Here is a 16240-nt window from a genome sequence, read left to right as displayed (position 1 = left end):
AACCTCAGCTATTATTTCTATCTGCTAACATCACATTTCCTGGCTTTCTCTCTTACCAAAAACTGTCATTTATAAATATGTAGTTTTCCTCTATTTTGGACAAGAAAGGCCCCTATCATTGACATTTGTGTTGGACAAATAATAATCACACTTAAATGTAATAAATAATGTTATCCTACTGTAATTGCAATTGTAAAATGCAATGTAATGTAATTAGGGCCCGAGCACGGAGCGCGAGGACCCGACGGCGTGGTATTATTATTATAGTGCTGGCGTTTCCTCTTTTTGAGGTCTTTGGGATGCTTCAAAAGTTGTATCATTTTGCACGGACGCCAGGACCGGGGAAAAATTCAATATTCTGGAGTCAATGGGTTAAATATTCCAACCTGCTCACTAGCGCCACCTATCAAAATCCCATTTCGGAATACATTTACAAAGTCGCACCGTAACTCCGAATGACCTGAAATGTTGCACACATATCCGGGTGGATCTGCTCTACAAATAATCCTCTTGGAACCCTAAGCTCCGCCTACATTTAAATTAGCATAATGTTCAAAACAGTTAAATATTCACTTAAATTTCAATTTTCAGTTTTTCAACACCAAACTTCGTATACAGCATCGGTGGAGGGTCAGACACATTACCGTAGAAAATGAGCATGTTAGGACGATAAATATTGCCACCGTCAATCAAAACGTACTCGCAAAAAGGCGGGGCTTAGAAAGAAATGCTCATAACTCATCAACAATGTATCCAAACATCACAGATTTTGGTAGATAGGTTCATTTTTACACATACTCTCGGGGTGACTACAAACTCAGATTTAAAGTGTCGCAACAAATTCAGAATGTGGGCGTGGCCTATACATTTTTTTTAAATTGCGATAGCATAAAATGAGCTTCGGACGCAAAACTTCGGACACACGTCAGAGCCCACGATCTTTTCGAGAATGTAAAAAAATAAAGTAATTTTTCCAAAAAATTGCTCACTAGCGCCCCCTATTGTGTGGTAGTCACATATAGTTTCTCAGAACTTAACGCATTTTGGCACAGACATTCCTCATGGAATTGCGGACATATTTGTAAATGGATTCCATTAGCCCTGCCCCCCAGGAAGTCGGCCATTTTGAAAGATGTGCATTTTTCATGCATTTTAAGCACATTTCTGCGAACTCCTCCCGGGGAAATGATCGGAAAAATTCCAATCCAGGACAAGTTCAGCCCCTATCCAATATGATGCTAAATTGCGAAGACATTTTTTGAGAGCTCAATCGTGGAGGTCGCAAGCTAACAGCGAATACACCATTTTTGACGATTTACATGTAGCAAATTACTCCAAACTACTCGCATATAGTTTTTGCGATATTCACGAAACGCTGTATGCACATTGCTATTATGATTGCGGACATATTTCAAGTTTGCTTTTATTAGCCCCGCCCTCCAGAAAGTGGGCCATTTTACAAAATGTGCGTTTCTCATGCATTTTAAGGACATTTCTGCAAACTCCTCATAAGGGAATGATCGGAAAAATTCCAATCCAGGACAACTTCAGCACATATCCAATGTCATGCTACATTGAGAAGGAATAGTCCTTTGCTCAAACGGGGAGCTCGTAGGCTAACGGAGAATGTACAATTTTTGACCAATTATATGTCAGATAACATATTGAGACCTGCCTGTCTGCCTGGCACATCAACTCTCACACACACACACAAACAGACACACACACACTCACCTACTGTTAGTCCAACAACGCCCTTTGCTGGCGGCATATTCATTACAACAGACACCTATACACTCCCTAACCCTAACCCTACTGTCTATTTGTAGATATCTCCTAAAGCCTACAAATAAAGTGTGAAATGTAGGCCTGGTACATATATTATTGAGCGATATATATTATACACACTGTTCTGCTTTATGCACTGACCTCAGCAGCTGTTCTCACTGTAAACATCACCTCACAATGAAAGCAGTTGTATGATAGATAGCCTAACATCCAGAGGAGATGTGATTAGTGAGTAAACAAACGGTAAAGGGCAGAAAGTCTGATGCACATTTGATCATCTTAAATAACTTATAATCACAACGGAAACAACACTGTTGGCTGAAATCGACTCCGGAGAATACATCAGTGTACCCTCGGTTATAGCTCCTCCAGAGAGACTCCTCTCTCCTCTAAATCAGTGTATCCTCGGTTACGGCTCCTCCAGACAGCCTCCTCGATAATCGATCCTCGACGACCCTTTAGAGAAATTTGTTTTCCTTCAAGACGGCGCGCCGACATCCGTTTCCGGGTCGCTGCCGGAGGACCTGGGAGTCTGGGACGCGGAAATTCGGCTCATTTCCGAGGACTCGCGCGCGTCTGCTTGACGCAGGGACGACCGGCTGCCCTCCCCGACAGGCGCACGGACGCGAGGGCCCGCTCATCACTGCGCGCACATGTGCGACCGCAGTTTTAATTAATATTATTTGTGAAACACATTAAGGATTTGGCTGGTTCATCTATTTGACCCAATAACCTTCTAAATATAGTATGAACTTCATGTAAGGCATAGGTAGTTGTAGTCTTTCAAAGCTTGTCAGTGATCCGGATTTACATTTGACATGAGTGTGATATGTCTTTATTTAAATCAATGCATATTGACCAGGAAATGCTTCATCACCATCACCATCATATCATCATTGTCGTAACCACAATCATCAAAATAACACAACACACCATAGATTTTCAGGCAATATAGTCTTTGAGGCCCTTAGTCATTATGGCTGCTGCAGCTTTACGTAACAAACTATGATTTATAATTCTTAACACACACACAGGCTATAGGAACAGGTTTCAGCTAGCTAAGATACTTAGCTACCAACAACACAAGACCTGCAGACCAGGAGGTGAGAGGACACTGTTTCTGTGTTCGTAGAAAAAGTTTAGCCATTAAGTTCTTTAAAGTTACTGCCCTACAGAGCTGGATGCATGCCATAATTACATTTTCCAGAAGATACCGATTGTTAGTCTAAGTCTATAACTAAATTACTTTCACCTCCTTGTCTCTTCTATTTCTTTAAATTAGTGATGTGATCATTGTTGCTAAAGTGCACCAGGATTTGATTTGCAATGCACTTTTGTGTGCATCTTGACCTCAAACCGCTTCTATCTCCAACAAACCACTTTTATATGCGAATCATCTGAATACATGACGTTTTGTAACGTTGCAGTCTTGGCTTTTTAAATATTAAACGAGGACCATAACTTTTTTCGCTACAACTTTTTCCCCTTGGGTTAGTTCAAATATCTTTACAAAAGCTTTACTAAACAGTTCATCATGTTTGATTTCCAGTAGGTCCCATAATGAAATGTTATTTGTAGGAGAGGAAGTTGGTCCAAGTTGGTGGTATAATATAATAGGGTCCATAACTTTATGCTTAATATCGTCCTTAATCAATGGCCAAACTCTTTCTATGCCTCTTGCAGAAACTTCACCAGCTACGGAACACAAATGAATGAACACAACAACAAAACCATACATTACAGAGATATTTAAACCTAAAACAAAACATAGAAGTCATTAAAACAACAATAGACATACATCATGGATCGATACAGAAAACCATAATCAGTTACGACAAAAACATTTGGGGGTATCGTTGGGCCAACACACCATATTAGAGACTCAAATAATAATATTGATATGCTTCATACCAAGGTATAAGATAACACACTATTAATATAGTTGTATTTCCAGCCAATTAGAAATTGTGAGGGAACAATAGTTTGACTGTAGGGGAGCAATATGCAATGAAAGCTAGATGTTTGAGGATGTTTCACTACAGACGCAAATGTATACACTAACCATAAATACATATGACTATAAATATTTCATGGCATTATTAAGGATAATTACGAAAACACCATGAAAAGCAAATAAACTAGCATTTTTTGTGAATTAGCTGAGAGAGAGTCCAATCCCACGGATTCCTCTTGAGTGAGTTATGATAACTAAGATTTAGAAGGACTTTTGGTGGTGACAACATTTGTATGTTATGGTGACAACTTCCATTGCACATTGCAGACCTTTGAGGAAAAACGTAAGGACAACAATATGGGAGGATGGATGAAATGAAGAGAAGGAGGTGGAAGTATTTTAGGAAGTGTGAAATACTTTCCATAAATAGCACTGGATAGAAAGATGGATGGAGCGATAAAATGATGAGAAAGTGGGGGAGGAGGGGGACAAATAGCAGCATCTTTTTGTTTAATCCCTTGTTCATTATAATCCCTCTGGGAAAATCATCCCTTTTTAGAAAAGAAGAGCGGGGTGGGGGAGAGGGAGGCCAGAGGGGATCAAATAAGGGAAATAAAGTGCAGGAGTCTGACGTTTGTAGTCCTTAGATGTTTTGTAGTCCTTGTCAGGAGACAGGGTTCTCTGAGATAGTGCTTCCGTGCCATAGTAGCAAACGTTCACCTCTGGTGAAATCAGTCTGAAAACGAGCTCTAATCAAAGAACATTTGTTTTAAAGCAAAGTCTGTGGTCCTTATAATCTCCAAAAAACGTCATTACAACAGCTGTGTATACTTTTCTGAACCAGCCTCAAAGTCCAAGTAATACCGGAAAAGGCTTATGATCCCTCCAGATATTAACAAGCATCAAATAAGCATGAGCCTTATTCTGAACAAAAGTGACAGATACAGCAAAGTCCAGTTTAATGTTTTGATCCCCTTTGAACCCTTGATAAGATTCATTATGGAATCTCATACACACCTCCAGTTTGTGACACCTGAAGGTTATTGGTCCACAGAAGATCCAGAGAGAAACAGATCTGGTCCGAATAGGAGGGAGGATGTCCGTTGTGTGACCTTATGTAATCGAAAGGCCTGGCAGTCGTGAGTAATAATGTTGTCGAACCAAATGTGTTCCACATTGAACATCCCTAACAAGTCTCAAGAGACACGATCCTCAGGAGACTCTGTTTGATTTCCTATCAACATATAATCTGTATCCCCAGTATTCTCTCTGGAACAAAGCGCTACAGAGCGTAGACATAAATGACATCTCTTTGTGTTTTATCCAATACGTTTCCCTCATTTCCTCAAACACTGTTTATCTGGGCCTTGGAGGTCCAAGGGAACATCAGAGCAGCATTTGGCCAGATGAGGGTGAAGGGATCTGGGCTGGGGTCCTGGTTGCTTGGAGGAAAAACTGTCTTAGTCTAACTGCAAACAAAACTAAAGACGGGCACTACCTAATACTAAAAGTTTTTATCACGGTTGTGAATAAACACCATAAATACTGTAAATCCCTGAAAATTCAATCCAATTTCACAAATGCTGTTCCCCACAAGGGTCTTGTAATAGCTTATAGGATATGTTTCATACTGGTGAGATTGCTGAATCCTTTTTCTATCAGCTGATATATATTGGTAAATTCAGCAACAGCCAAGAGCAGCTGTAGGTGGTTGGTAGGCGAGTTGGAGGGATGTTCGATAGCAAATACTGCAGTGAGAATGGGTCTGAAAGGAAGAGCAAATCAGGGAACAGATAAGGTGTGTGTATGTGAGTTGTTAGAGAGAGGTTCAGAGAGGGAGAACGCTAAAAATAGAAAGAGGACAAAGCAAAGGAAGTGAAAAAAAAGTGTTGGTTTTGTTCGTCAGTGGGAGAGATACCATAACTGTACGTGTGCATAAAACCAGCTTGTCCATCTCTCTCCTCTTCGAGCCCTTTTTAAATGTCACCCTTCATCCTTTGACACGCCAGCCCTCCCCCCGTCACTCGTCTACGCCACAGAGGAAATCTGTTTGTCCTCCCTATCATCCCCCTCTCCATCTCCGTCTCCCATCAGTGGCTGCCTCTTCTTCAGCTCTCTCTGGTACTTGGCCATCAGCGAGGCATAGATGCAGCCGTAAGCCGCCGCTGCAACCATCATGATGCAAACGATGCCGCAGACTACACCTGCAATCACCACGGTGCCGATAGCGCGCCGCACGCTCACGGGTCGGTACCGGGCGCGGACACATTCCGACGGCGCCTCTCCGCCTCTCGTGTTGGAAGAGGAGTCATCAGTGTTGTCAGTAATTGGTGTTGCCCCACTGGGGTTAAGTGCGTTCTTGCTGCAGGGAGGAACTCCTTGTCCTGAACGAGAACCCTCACCTCCTCCCCCGTTCTCATCTTCGAGTTGGAGGCAGTAGTTGAACATTTCCACTGGCACGCCGCGGATGTCTCGTCCACGCAGATCCTTCGGTAGCGTGCACTCCACCGCGTCCACCTTCCCCCCTGAAGGAGAGGGAAAGAAGGGGCAGGGGCAAGAGGACAGGGAGAGGTCATTTAATACATGCGTTATGCCTTTGAAGCACTACCAATTAACTGGGAGAGGGAAAGATAGAGAGCGGGATGGTTGCGCCAACAATGGGATGAGTCATACATCACTTAACACACACACTCAGTTAGCTGTGCCCTCCACACTAAGTTGGAGATAGCCTCAACTAAGCTCTTCTATCATTCATGAGATGACATGCCTAGTTTCAGCAGAAGAGAGAAATATCTGAGTCACTAATTCCCACAAGAGGCAGGATGTTGGGGGATCTACTTTGTTATCATCACATGCTGCATTCGTCTCTCTACAAATGATTCCAACTGAGCTTGCATGTTAGAAAGCCATTGATCTGGGCCCTCAGATATGTAAAGCTGCGATCAATGAGATAAAGGTGGAAGATAAAAGAATGAGGAAAGTGGCATTTCACCCCCTGATGCTTTATCTTTGCTAGTGACAAAAGAATCCCCTCTGCAAACAGAGCTCTCTCTCCAAATATCCTCGCCCTGTGTGCTTAAGTGATTCGGAGGAGATAAAAGTCAACACAAGCTGCTGTCGCACAGCATTTCACACTTGTTTGGTGCTTTGTCTTACTTTCTTAAACAAACATCGTGCATCGTCTACCCTTTGAACAGCCACTGTCATGCTTTCATGTTTCACTATGAAATGTCTTCTTGTAATTTTCTCCGCTGCTTGGATGATTACTAAATTATCAAGTCTGCTGTTAGCCAGTCTCTGTCTGAGCTGCTCTGAGCAGAAAAGAGCAGAACCAAGCATATAGGAGAATGGAGCAGGAAAGAGATGCTTCATTAGCGGGGCAGCTGAGGCCCGAGGCGCTGAGGTGAATGTCGATTTTTAGAGAGCAGCTGTGGTTATCTGATGTATTAACAGCCTGCGGAGACACGTGGACAACACACACAGTACACACAATGAGCGTGGCAATGTGCATTCACACACCAATGCAGTTGTTTTACTCGAAGCACCAGCTCTAAAACACCTTGCTATCTGTAAGGTGAAGTAACACTTTCTAGTTTCCGCCCACTCTGGCAGAAATACCCCCATATTATTATGGGGTATTACTACCCCATAATAATAAATCAAACATCCACCTCTGTACAACAGCCACTCCATCCAGTGTTTGAAATCGCGGAGGTTGCAGTCACATTCCCAGGGGTTGTGTCCCAGTTCCAGGTGTTGTAGGTTGGCAAGGGGCTCAAACGCTGCCCTCTCCAAACCGTGAAGCCTGTTCCCCGCTAGAGACAGCCACCTATGAAATAATTGGAACAAAATTAAACATTATGTGATAAAGTCGTGTTAACTAGCAACAACAAATTGTAAATGTATTTGAATTAAATACATAAAAAACGGAAGTCGAAAGTAATGCTTAACAAAGAGTTCAATGAACATCAATGTAATAATATAAGATGTAATTTTGAACACATTTCCCATTGTGGCAGGCTGTATATTGGCAGGGCACTGACCTACTGCCCTCCTAATGCTCATGATGTTAACAGTGTGATCTTACACTAGTCTTGCTCCGGGGGTTTTAAGAGCACATTGATTTAAAAAATTGATTTAAAAAGAGTGTGTGTGTGGATGTGTACCTGAGGCTCTGCAGCTCATCCAGTAGTCCCAGAGGAACAGAGGACAGACCGTTCAGGGACAGATCCAGACTCTGAAGACCCCCTATACCCTGTAGAAACATCGAAACAAATCTATATTTACCCATCTATGATTATACCGTACGGCATTGTACAGTACATTCCCCCCATATCAGCTCTATTGGCTCCCTTCACTGCTGCCAAGGGGCACAGCTAGCATCAGGATGGGCTAATCTTGTTTGATTCAGGGTCTCAACTGAAGTCTTGACACAAGCTCATCCTGCAGACTGCTTTGACTCACATGAAATTGTTGAGCAAACAGTTTCTTCCTAATTTACAACCTGGACGGGATCCCAGTCATGTACATGTGCTTAGGTTGGCTCTTCTCCTAAACTGAGCCTGTGCAGCCTCGCCAGGAGTTGATACAGTGCTTCAGTAGGGGTACTATTTTCTCAACTTTTCAGACTTATGTGTATTCACATCCATAGTATTTTGGATTAATGGATCTAATTGTATATCTTATAACAGTGTATACAATTTAGCACAATGTCCCATGAGATTTTCTTGTCTTGTCAGTGAGCTTTATTAAAGTCTATCGCAAGTATGGTGTATAATCTACAGCGCCTACCTGGAAGAGGTCTCTGTCCATCACTGTTAGGGAGTTGTTGTGCAGAGTCAGTCTTGTCAGGTTGGACATGTCTCTGAATAATCCAGCTGGTAAATTGTCCAGGTAGTTGTTAGAGAGGTCCAGCTTCTAAAATCCAAACCACCAAAAAAATACATTTTCACTTTTGCATTTTTGACACAAATGTCTTTCCAAGAGGTATGTTAAAATGTGATTTTTTGCAATACTTTAACGCACATGTTATACCCTAAGCTGGCAATTCTATTCATAGAAGCTCCCATTGAGTGCAATGCTAGAATAACTGTGAAACATCTGACGATCATTCAGAATGGAGAAAGAAACAAATTGTTCATTCACTGTTCATATAACAGATAGATGCTCAGCAGTGGGAAAGTCAATTATGTTTCAGTTTAATTAGGGAGCTGACCTCTGGGATATTTTGCCTCAAAAGTGACAAAAAGTAGTGTATGTTTTCTCGAAGGAAATAATTCCTGATTGACAATCTGAAGTTCTAAATAACAAATAGTTATTGTATTCAGGGCTGGGTATTATAAGCTGCTAGACGTTGTAACCAATGAGGGTATATTCAGGGCCGCCCCTGGCCAACTTGGGGCCCCAAGCGACATTGTGAGATGAGGCCCCCCCCCCCCAACCGACAGGAGTGAAACATTTTTTTTTGGAAACAAAGTAGGCTGCTTTGCAAATATAATTCCTGTTTATTATTATTATCAACACAGTTACTTTATACAGTGAGGTAAATGGTAAATGTGCATGTATGTCGTTCAGTATGCGTTTACAGGTGAATACGTCACATTTCTATCAGTATTTCTCTGTGTTGTGGTTGACATGATGATGACTGTTAGGAGTTAAGGGGAGAGGCTGAGCATCACCATGAAATGTGCAAATTGACATAAAAATGAATAAAAGGGGAAAAAATTCTCCATGTTTTTTAGGCTGTAAACTTGAACTGTTATGTAAGCCAACTAGACAGACAGTGTATCTCTCTTCCTCCTGTACATTAGCAGATAAAAGGCATTACATACTTAAATGAATGTTAAATAAAGAATGCTGTAAATAACTGCATCTCCATTAGCCTATATGCTATGCAGAGACTGCCTTCTTCATGTCTTGAATTGCAGCTGATGTTTTAATATGGCAATTGGCAATTTGACTTATACAACATTTGCAAGTTGTACATTTGACTCATACAATAACCCATCTTCGAGTGATGCTCTAGTTTCTTTATGTTTTAGTTTGTTTCCCTCTTGCTTGCTCCGGACTGAAACTGTCTTTTCACCGACATCTCTTCACCTGCACTAGTGGCCGAATCAAAGCCGTGATTGGTCAGATGTCGATTCATGACAATGGTGTCAGGTTACAGACGTGCTCCCCTTGTCACCTCTCGCGTGTCAGCGGGGGTGCGCGGAGAACTGCGCACAGCAGCTGAGGCCCTCTGGACGGGGCCCCATGCAGCCTGCGTGATTGGCCTGTAGGGAGGGGCGGCCCTGGGTATATTTAGGCAGCCTTTCTTGCAATAACTATCCATAATTTTCAGCCCTTTTATTTGAAAAAAAACAGTAAGCCAAGCATTTTTCACAATATGCCGATACTTAGTAGCCCTGCACTCCCTTGAGATGCATATTCTCTTCACTTTTTAGTTTAACAGTAGAGTCTGCAGTTGCTCAATAGGAGACTTACTGTTCAGTACTACTGGGTGATATTCAGGGTGAAAGGTCAGTCCAGAGAAGAGTGTAAACAACATTGTAACAACACTTTCAGCTGCAAGGAGAAAGAAATAATTCACTGACAACAAAAAATAAATGTGCTGCAAACCTCCAGAGAGGAGAGGTTAGCGAACGCAGAGGCTCCCAGCGATGCCAGCTTGTTGTTGGCCAGCAGGAGGGAGCGGCTCCCCGGGGGCAGGAGGTGTAGGGGAGGCAGGGAGGAGAGGCCCCGGCCCCCGCAGTCCACCACCAGCCTGTCTGAGTCACAGAGGCAGGGGGGGGGGCAGGAGGAAGCGTCTGGCAGCAGCGTCGCCAGCATGCAGAGGACACAGAGGAAGACTTGAGGAGGAGGGAAGAGAGAAAACAAACATGATTATTTTTTAAGTCGATGATCTTTTCAGTACATCAGGAGGATGTGTACAGAATGTCTGCAGAAAGAGGGAGAGAAATAAGTGGACACTTGAATAGGAATTAATAAAAGATGGGATGGTGAAGTGAACATGTTGTCGTTTGTGCTGCTCGGCACTTCGTTTGTCTCTATCAGTCATTTGGCCAGTGCCTTTTGTGAGATGCATGTAAGAGGAAATAAAAGAACATACCTATCTTTGATACATATGCTATCACCGAAAACCAACAAATCCTGCCTCAAAGATCATCTAAACTAGTTCTGTGTGTGTCTAGCCCACTCTGAATAGTATTTTCATCGCAGCAGTCTATTCACAAAGCCATGTCTTAAAAAGAGACTCTACTTGTGTGTTTCACTTTGTCTTTATGAGTGCGTCTGGCTGTGTTTTCTTTGTGGAGTGTCTCAAAAGCAGTGACAATCATGAGGGAAATTCAATTTTGGACTCATTGTTCCCCTGCAGAGTATAGTCATTTTATCATTTCCACACATAATCTTTTTTTCCCTTTCTGTTCACTTTTCATTCCGTTTTGTTTTGTAGTGTCATTTTACGTTTCTTTTTTGTCTTGTTTCCCCGCATCTGTCCAATCAGGCCTTGTCATTCATTCGTTTACATACACATTTTTCTCTCTGTGTGTCCCTCTTCCCACTCTGTTATTCTCCTTCTCTCCAACTCCAGTGTCGTTATCTTTTTCATTTTCCTTCACTTGGAGTCTCTTGGCCCTGCTCTGTATTCCCTCAGTGTCTCGTTACAGTGGCTGACTTTGTTTCTGTCCAATGGCTTATCAGCACGACTTGGGCTCTATCTCTTTGTGAACGAGTGTGTGTGTGTGCGCGCGTGCGTGGGCCTATGTGTGTGTTTAGCACCAACAAAGCGTGATATTAAGAAAACGACTCTCCAGACACAGACGCAGCACTTTTGACTCCCTGACAAGACACTGCATCACCAGCAGATTTCATCACTTGCATCATCTGCATATTATTAGCATCTATTTCTCAGCGTGCCATTGCCTTTTGTCACACTATGTCTCACCCGCTCTCTGTTGTTGTATTTCCTCTCTCTGTTAGCCCATCTGTCCATTTGCTGTCTCTCTTATTTGTTCTCCTCTTCCTCTCACTCACATTTAAGACTTCATTGCCTTTCACCATATTGACTGTCTGGCTCTGAGAGTGATACAACTCTGTGAAATAGCCGTTTAATGGCCACTCCACAATGTGATATGTTAAACAATCAGCCTTTATCTAAGCCTCTTAAACTCACTACTGATAACATTGCATTACATTACATTACATGTCACTTGTTAGACGCTTTTATCCAAAGTGACTTACATACGTTCAGTACTGTGGGCAATCCCCACAGAAGCAATTTGGGGTGAAGTGTCTTGCCCAGGGACACAACGACATGCTGACTGCAGTGGGACTCGAACTTGCAATCCCCTGATTCAAAGTTCAGCTGAGATGTTGATATGTTGTTGAGATGATGCTGAGATGTTCACTTCAACTCACTGAGCCACAGCCCCCCCCCTCAAAATATGTCGCTTGATAGAGAGTGAGAGGATATTTTATAAAACCAAATTAATATTTGATTCCCTTTAAACCGGTCATACATTCCAATGAGAACAGTTTCACCAATGGATAGACAGGAAACGTAATTAATGATAAATGATGAGTAATGCATTCAGAATGGAGGGAAGAGCTGTATGATTTGAGAAAAATATCTGGTTGCTGAATTATTTATCATCTCTTTGAGCTCATCAAAATATTGTTAAAGGGACAGTTTGACATTCTGTGGAGGAACATGTTTGGGGAATATGCAGCTACCCAGCACATGGTTACCTTAACATGAAGACTGAAAGCAAGCAGGAACAGCTGTTCTCCTCATGGTGACAAACCAGGACATTTCTGTGCCCAGCTATGGAATAGTCCGGCACATTACCTCATGCCTTTTCTACAAGATATAACATTTTAAATGGCGAGTTTAAGGGATGCTGTTTTTCAGAGCCAGGCTAGCTGTTTCTCCGTGTTTACAGTCTTTATGCTAGGCTAAGCAGCTTCTAGCAGCTTCATGTTTATCCTACAAATATTAGAGTGGTATCAGTCTTCTGACCTAACTCTCAGCAGGAAGGGCAATTGGTGCAAAACCAAAAATGTCTTACTATTAGAAGTGCAGTAAAAATGGCAAGAGCAGTTTTGTCTTTACAATCGCAATTTAAATTGAAAAACATATAATTGGTAGACTCAAATTTCAAAGTTTTTTGTATTCATTTGATCTCCCCAGGGTAAATGTCTTTTTGGCAGCAAATGTGCAAACCCAAGACGTCCATGTAGAAATGGCCATGGGCAGTCAAAACTGTAGATAACACTTTTTTGAAACCTCTGGAGAATACACACCGGTACAAGGGTCTATAAATAGCATATTTTCTCAGGTTCACTGCGGGAAAGAACATAACCTCTCTGCAGGACACTGCCCCATCTTGCAAGTATTTTGCATGTAAAGCCTTTAACAGAGATCAGTGTGTGTGACCTCTCCTGTTCCTGCATCCATTATCCTCTCCGCGCCATGGCAGTTTAATCCTAGTCTGTAGGAAAATTAACGCCACTTCATAAATGGATGAAAGGAGGGATTTTGAAGTCTCGCGGGAATGCTTTACAGGGCCAATCTTTCACTGTAGCTGCTCAGTGGGAATCTGGAAGGATTTTGCTGCACGGTGGCTGTACATTTCCCAGAACAGTTTGGAAAAGGTACAGTAGGGAAGGAGATTTGTGAGGACAATATATTTCAGAGGTAGAATCGCTGTTATACAACCGAGAGAGCTGGGAGAAACTGTATGAATTATGCTTCTTCTTCCTCATATCGTGTCAAATTTCAAGTTGCGGTCATTTTCTATTTCTCTCTGTAATGGCCTTTATTTTGCAATGGTTTACTTGAACTCCCCTCACCCTCTTCTCTCGTCTCCCTCTCCTACTTTACATTATAACTCCCCCTCAGCCCCTCCATCTTCCAACTTTTAGGAGTGGTTTTAGCTGCTCTGGTGGTGGAGGAGGTAGTTGTTGTTTTAGCTTATTTTAGCTGCTCCAAATCCTCTCTGCTGTACCGCTACACGCAGCCAAACCAGAAGGAAGACATTCAGCCGCAGTCAGAGTAAGATAGGGAGGTTCAGTACAAATAAGTTTAAGTGGGTCTGTGCAGTTTAATTCAGTCCAAACAGACTTCAGACTGAATTTTTTACAAGATTTCCCAAACACATGCCATAAAAGTGCTGACATTTTGGGTAAATGTAGGCTGGCAATGCTTTCAACGATGGGAAACTAACGAAGACATGCAGCATTAAAATGCAACACGATGTTCCTGTTTGATTGAGGCAAGACTTCTGGAGCGCACAGTATTGCCCAGTAGACTCCCAACACCACCAACTAGTATTCAGAAGAGAAAGTTGTGAGAAATGTACAGCAATCCAAGATAAAGTCATTTTGATAATAAACTGGCTCAGAATTACATTTTGGAACATTTAGACATTTGCTTTCTTTGCCCTATATACTTGACTTTTAAAGCAAAAACATTGTTCGATTTATCTTGATACTGAAATATCTTTCTAACCTCTTTTATTCCTATCCAATTGCACATTTCACAAGTGTCTTGTAGTGCTTTCAGCCTTTAAACACTTATCTGCACTAAGTTGCAGCATTATAGTAGTATGCTGAACACACAAATCCACACTGCTGTGCTGTCATTGTGTTATTTGAACAGTTTGTCACCAACATCAGCATATGAAGAGTCATATGACTCCTGTAACTGTAGTGATGTTTGACACCGTCTCCTAGGCAACACTGCCTGACACCTCTAGGGCCTCAGCTGTCTGTAAGTTTATATCTAGGGGCCCCTGGGTGACACTTGACCCGGCTATGATGTCACCACCGCAGGCCCATCCACTACTGAGCTCAGTTGCATGTTACCAGGGGCTGAGCTGTTTCCATGCAGGCGACAGACACACTGCTATCCTATTACCAGAGCAACCAGCTGTCCCCTCTGCATCACACTCACTGCAACACACACACTGCAACACACTCAGTGCCTCCGTACGCTTTAATGGTTCACATGGAGCTCTGCAGGACCCAGAGAGTGGAGATCTGACTCCTAATACCAGCTACGATACAACTTTACAGTATGCCTCCGTTCACATGTAGATAAAAGGCTGAATATTTAGTGTGAACTGTTGTCTTGAAGTCAGAAGTAGTGCTCAAATCATTGATTAATATGTCAAACTTATTTGATGGTTCTTAATTTATGGCTTATTTATTAAGCATCTTTTACTAGTATCTTCTGACTGTTTGTAGACTCATCATGGGACAATAATTATTTAGTTATAGCACGAAACAGTGAAGATGCTTATTTCACTTATGTGTTAGCATTCAGACCATTTAAGGGACTATACAATTCAAAATATTGTGAATAAAATAAAGCATTAAAAGGTGACCTGTTGATTTTCCTCAAGATCAACTAGTTCCTTCAGTATTAGCGAAGTTAATGGCATAATGTTTCAAATATACTGTACATTTGTTTCTTTTCATTATTATATATTGAAGGCATCGTGATCACAGTTAAGGATCCAGAATGGCAGTATTGAAGTGTTTTAGTGCATGACTTCGAAGGTATCGTGTGAGTGAAGACATGATGTAATCAGGCCTTCAACGCTTTGAGTTGCAGAGACGGCCACGAGCAGCAGTATCTAAAAAAATATCATTTGCAATATCTGATACCATCTGTAATATGTCAACACGCTGTGTAGCCTGTCCTTTTACAGCAATTGTGTGTATGTCATTTGTCAGAGGCTGTTACATGTCTGTAACCAGAGACCTCGTAGTTAGCAGATGCCAGCGTGTGCACAGTGTGTGTATGTGAGTGAGTGTGTGTGTGATCGCTTTGAATGCTTGTGTTTGGCTCTCATACACTAAACAGCGTCTCACTTTATCCATGGCTTTTCTTGGTAAGGCTCAGTATAAGAGGCATAGAAGAAAACTCACACACATATAATACCAAGGTCCAAGCAGCGCCACCGCATGACTTCAACACTGACAAGGTAATGCTGTGTTACCGTAGCAACCAAGGGCTATAGACGACATGAGAAAGAAGAAAGGTGACATAATGAGAGAAGATTGAGGTTCACATCAAATCCCCTCATTTAACCCCCATTATCTCTTTCCTCTCATGCACACAACCTTTCTGCTTGACTCTCAGGCACTTAATAGCTTTCTCACACAAAAGTATTCGTCATACGCACACGGGTACAGCAGTTGAGGATAAGCAGGGAGAGCGTGTAGGGGTTTAGGCTCTACTCCTGCTTGGATGAAAAGGAGAGACTGTCGTAGTTTTAACCCCATTTGGCATCGCTTCCAACACACAATGTATGTCTTTCTCCCCTCTACGTGTCCCTCTCTTATCCTCCATTTCTTTCCCACCCCCCCACTCTCTCTCTCTCTGTGTCACCCCTGTCCTTTTCTCTCATGATGTATTTTGCATCGGTATGTCTTGGAGGGGTGAGTGGGTGAAATGTAGGCTGATCTGCCTCTCTAATTCATGCTATC

General features: G+C 42.3%; 2 protein-coding genes across 2 annotated transcripts in view; one reads left to right on the top strand and one right to left on the bottom strand.

Moving 5' to 3' along the window:
* Window positions 1-16240, top strand: part of cacna2d4a (calcium channel, voltage-dependent, alpha 2/delta subunit 4a) — a 108494-nt gene that overhangs the window by 36698 nt on the left and 55556 nt on the right.
* Window positions 2608-16240, bottom strand: part of lrtm2a (leucine-rich repeats and transmembrane domains 2a) — a 33057-nt gene continuing 19424 nt past the window's right edge. Inside the window, exons 3-7 of the mRNA XM_034200847.1 lie at window positions 10364-10593; window positions 8534-8659; window positions 7909-7997; window positions 7414-7571; window positions 2608-6267 (exon numbers count right to left, since the gene is read on the bottom strand). Coding sequence (XP_034056738.1) covers window positions 5771-6267; window positions 7414-7571; window positions 7909-7997; window positions 8534-8659; window positions 10364-10593 — 1100 coding nt within the window. The 3' untranslated portion in view covers window positions 2608-5770. The remainder of the gene's footprint in view (window positions 6268-7413; window positions 7572-7908; window positions 7998-8533; window positions 8660-10363; window positions 10594-16240) is intronic.

The sequence above is a fragment of the Gymnodraco acuticeps genome, unplaced genomic scaffold, assembly GCF_902827175.1.
Source record: "Gymnodraco acuticeps unplaced genomic scaffold, fGymAcu1.1, whole genome shotgun sequence".
Classification (NCBI taxonomy): domain Eukaryota; kingdom Metazoa; phylum Chordata; class Actinopteri; order Perciformes; family Bathydraconidae; genus Gymnodraco; species Gymnodraco acuticeps.
Note: the sequence above shows the minus strand (reverse complement) of the source record. Positions and strands in the feature narration are given on the sequence as shown.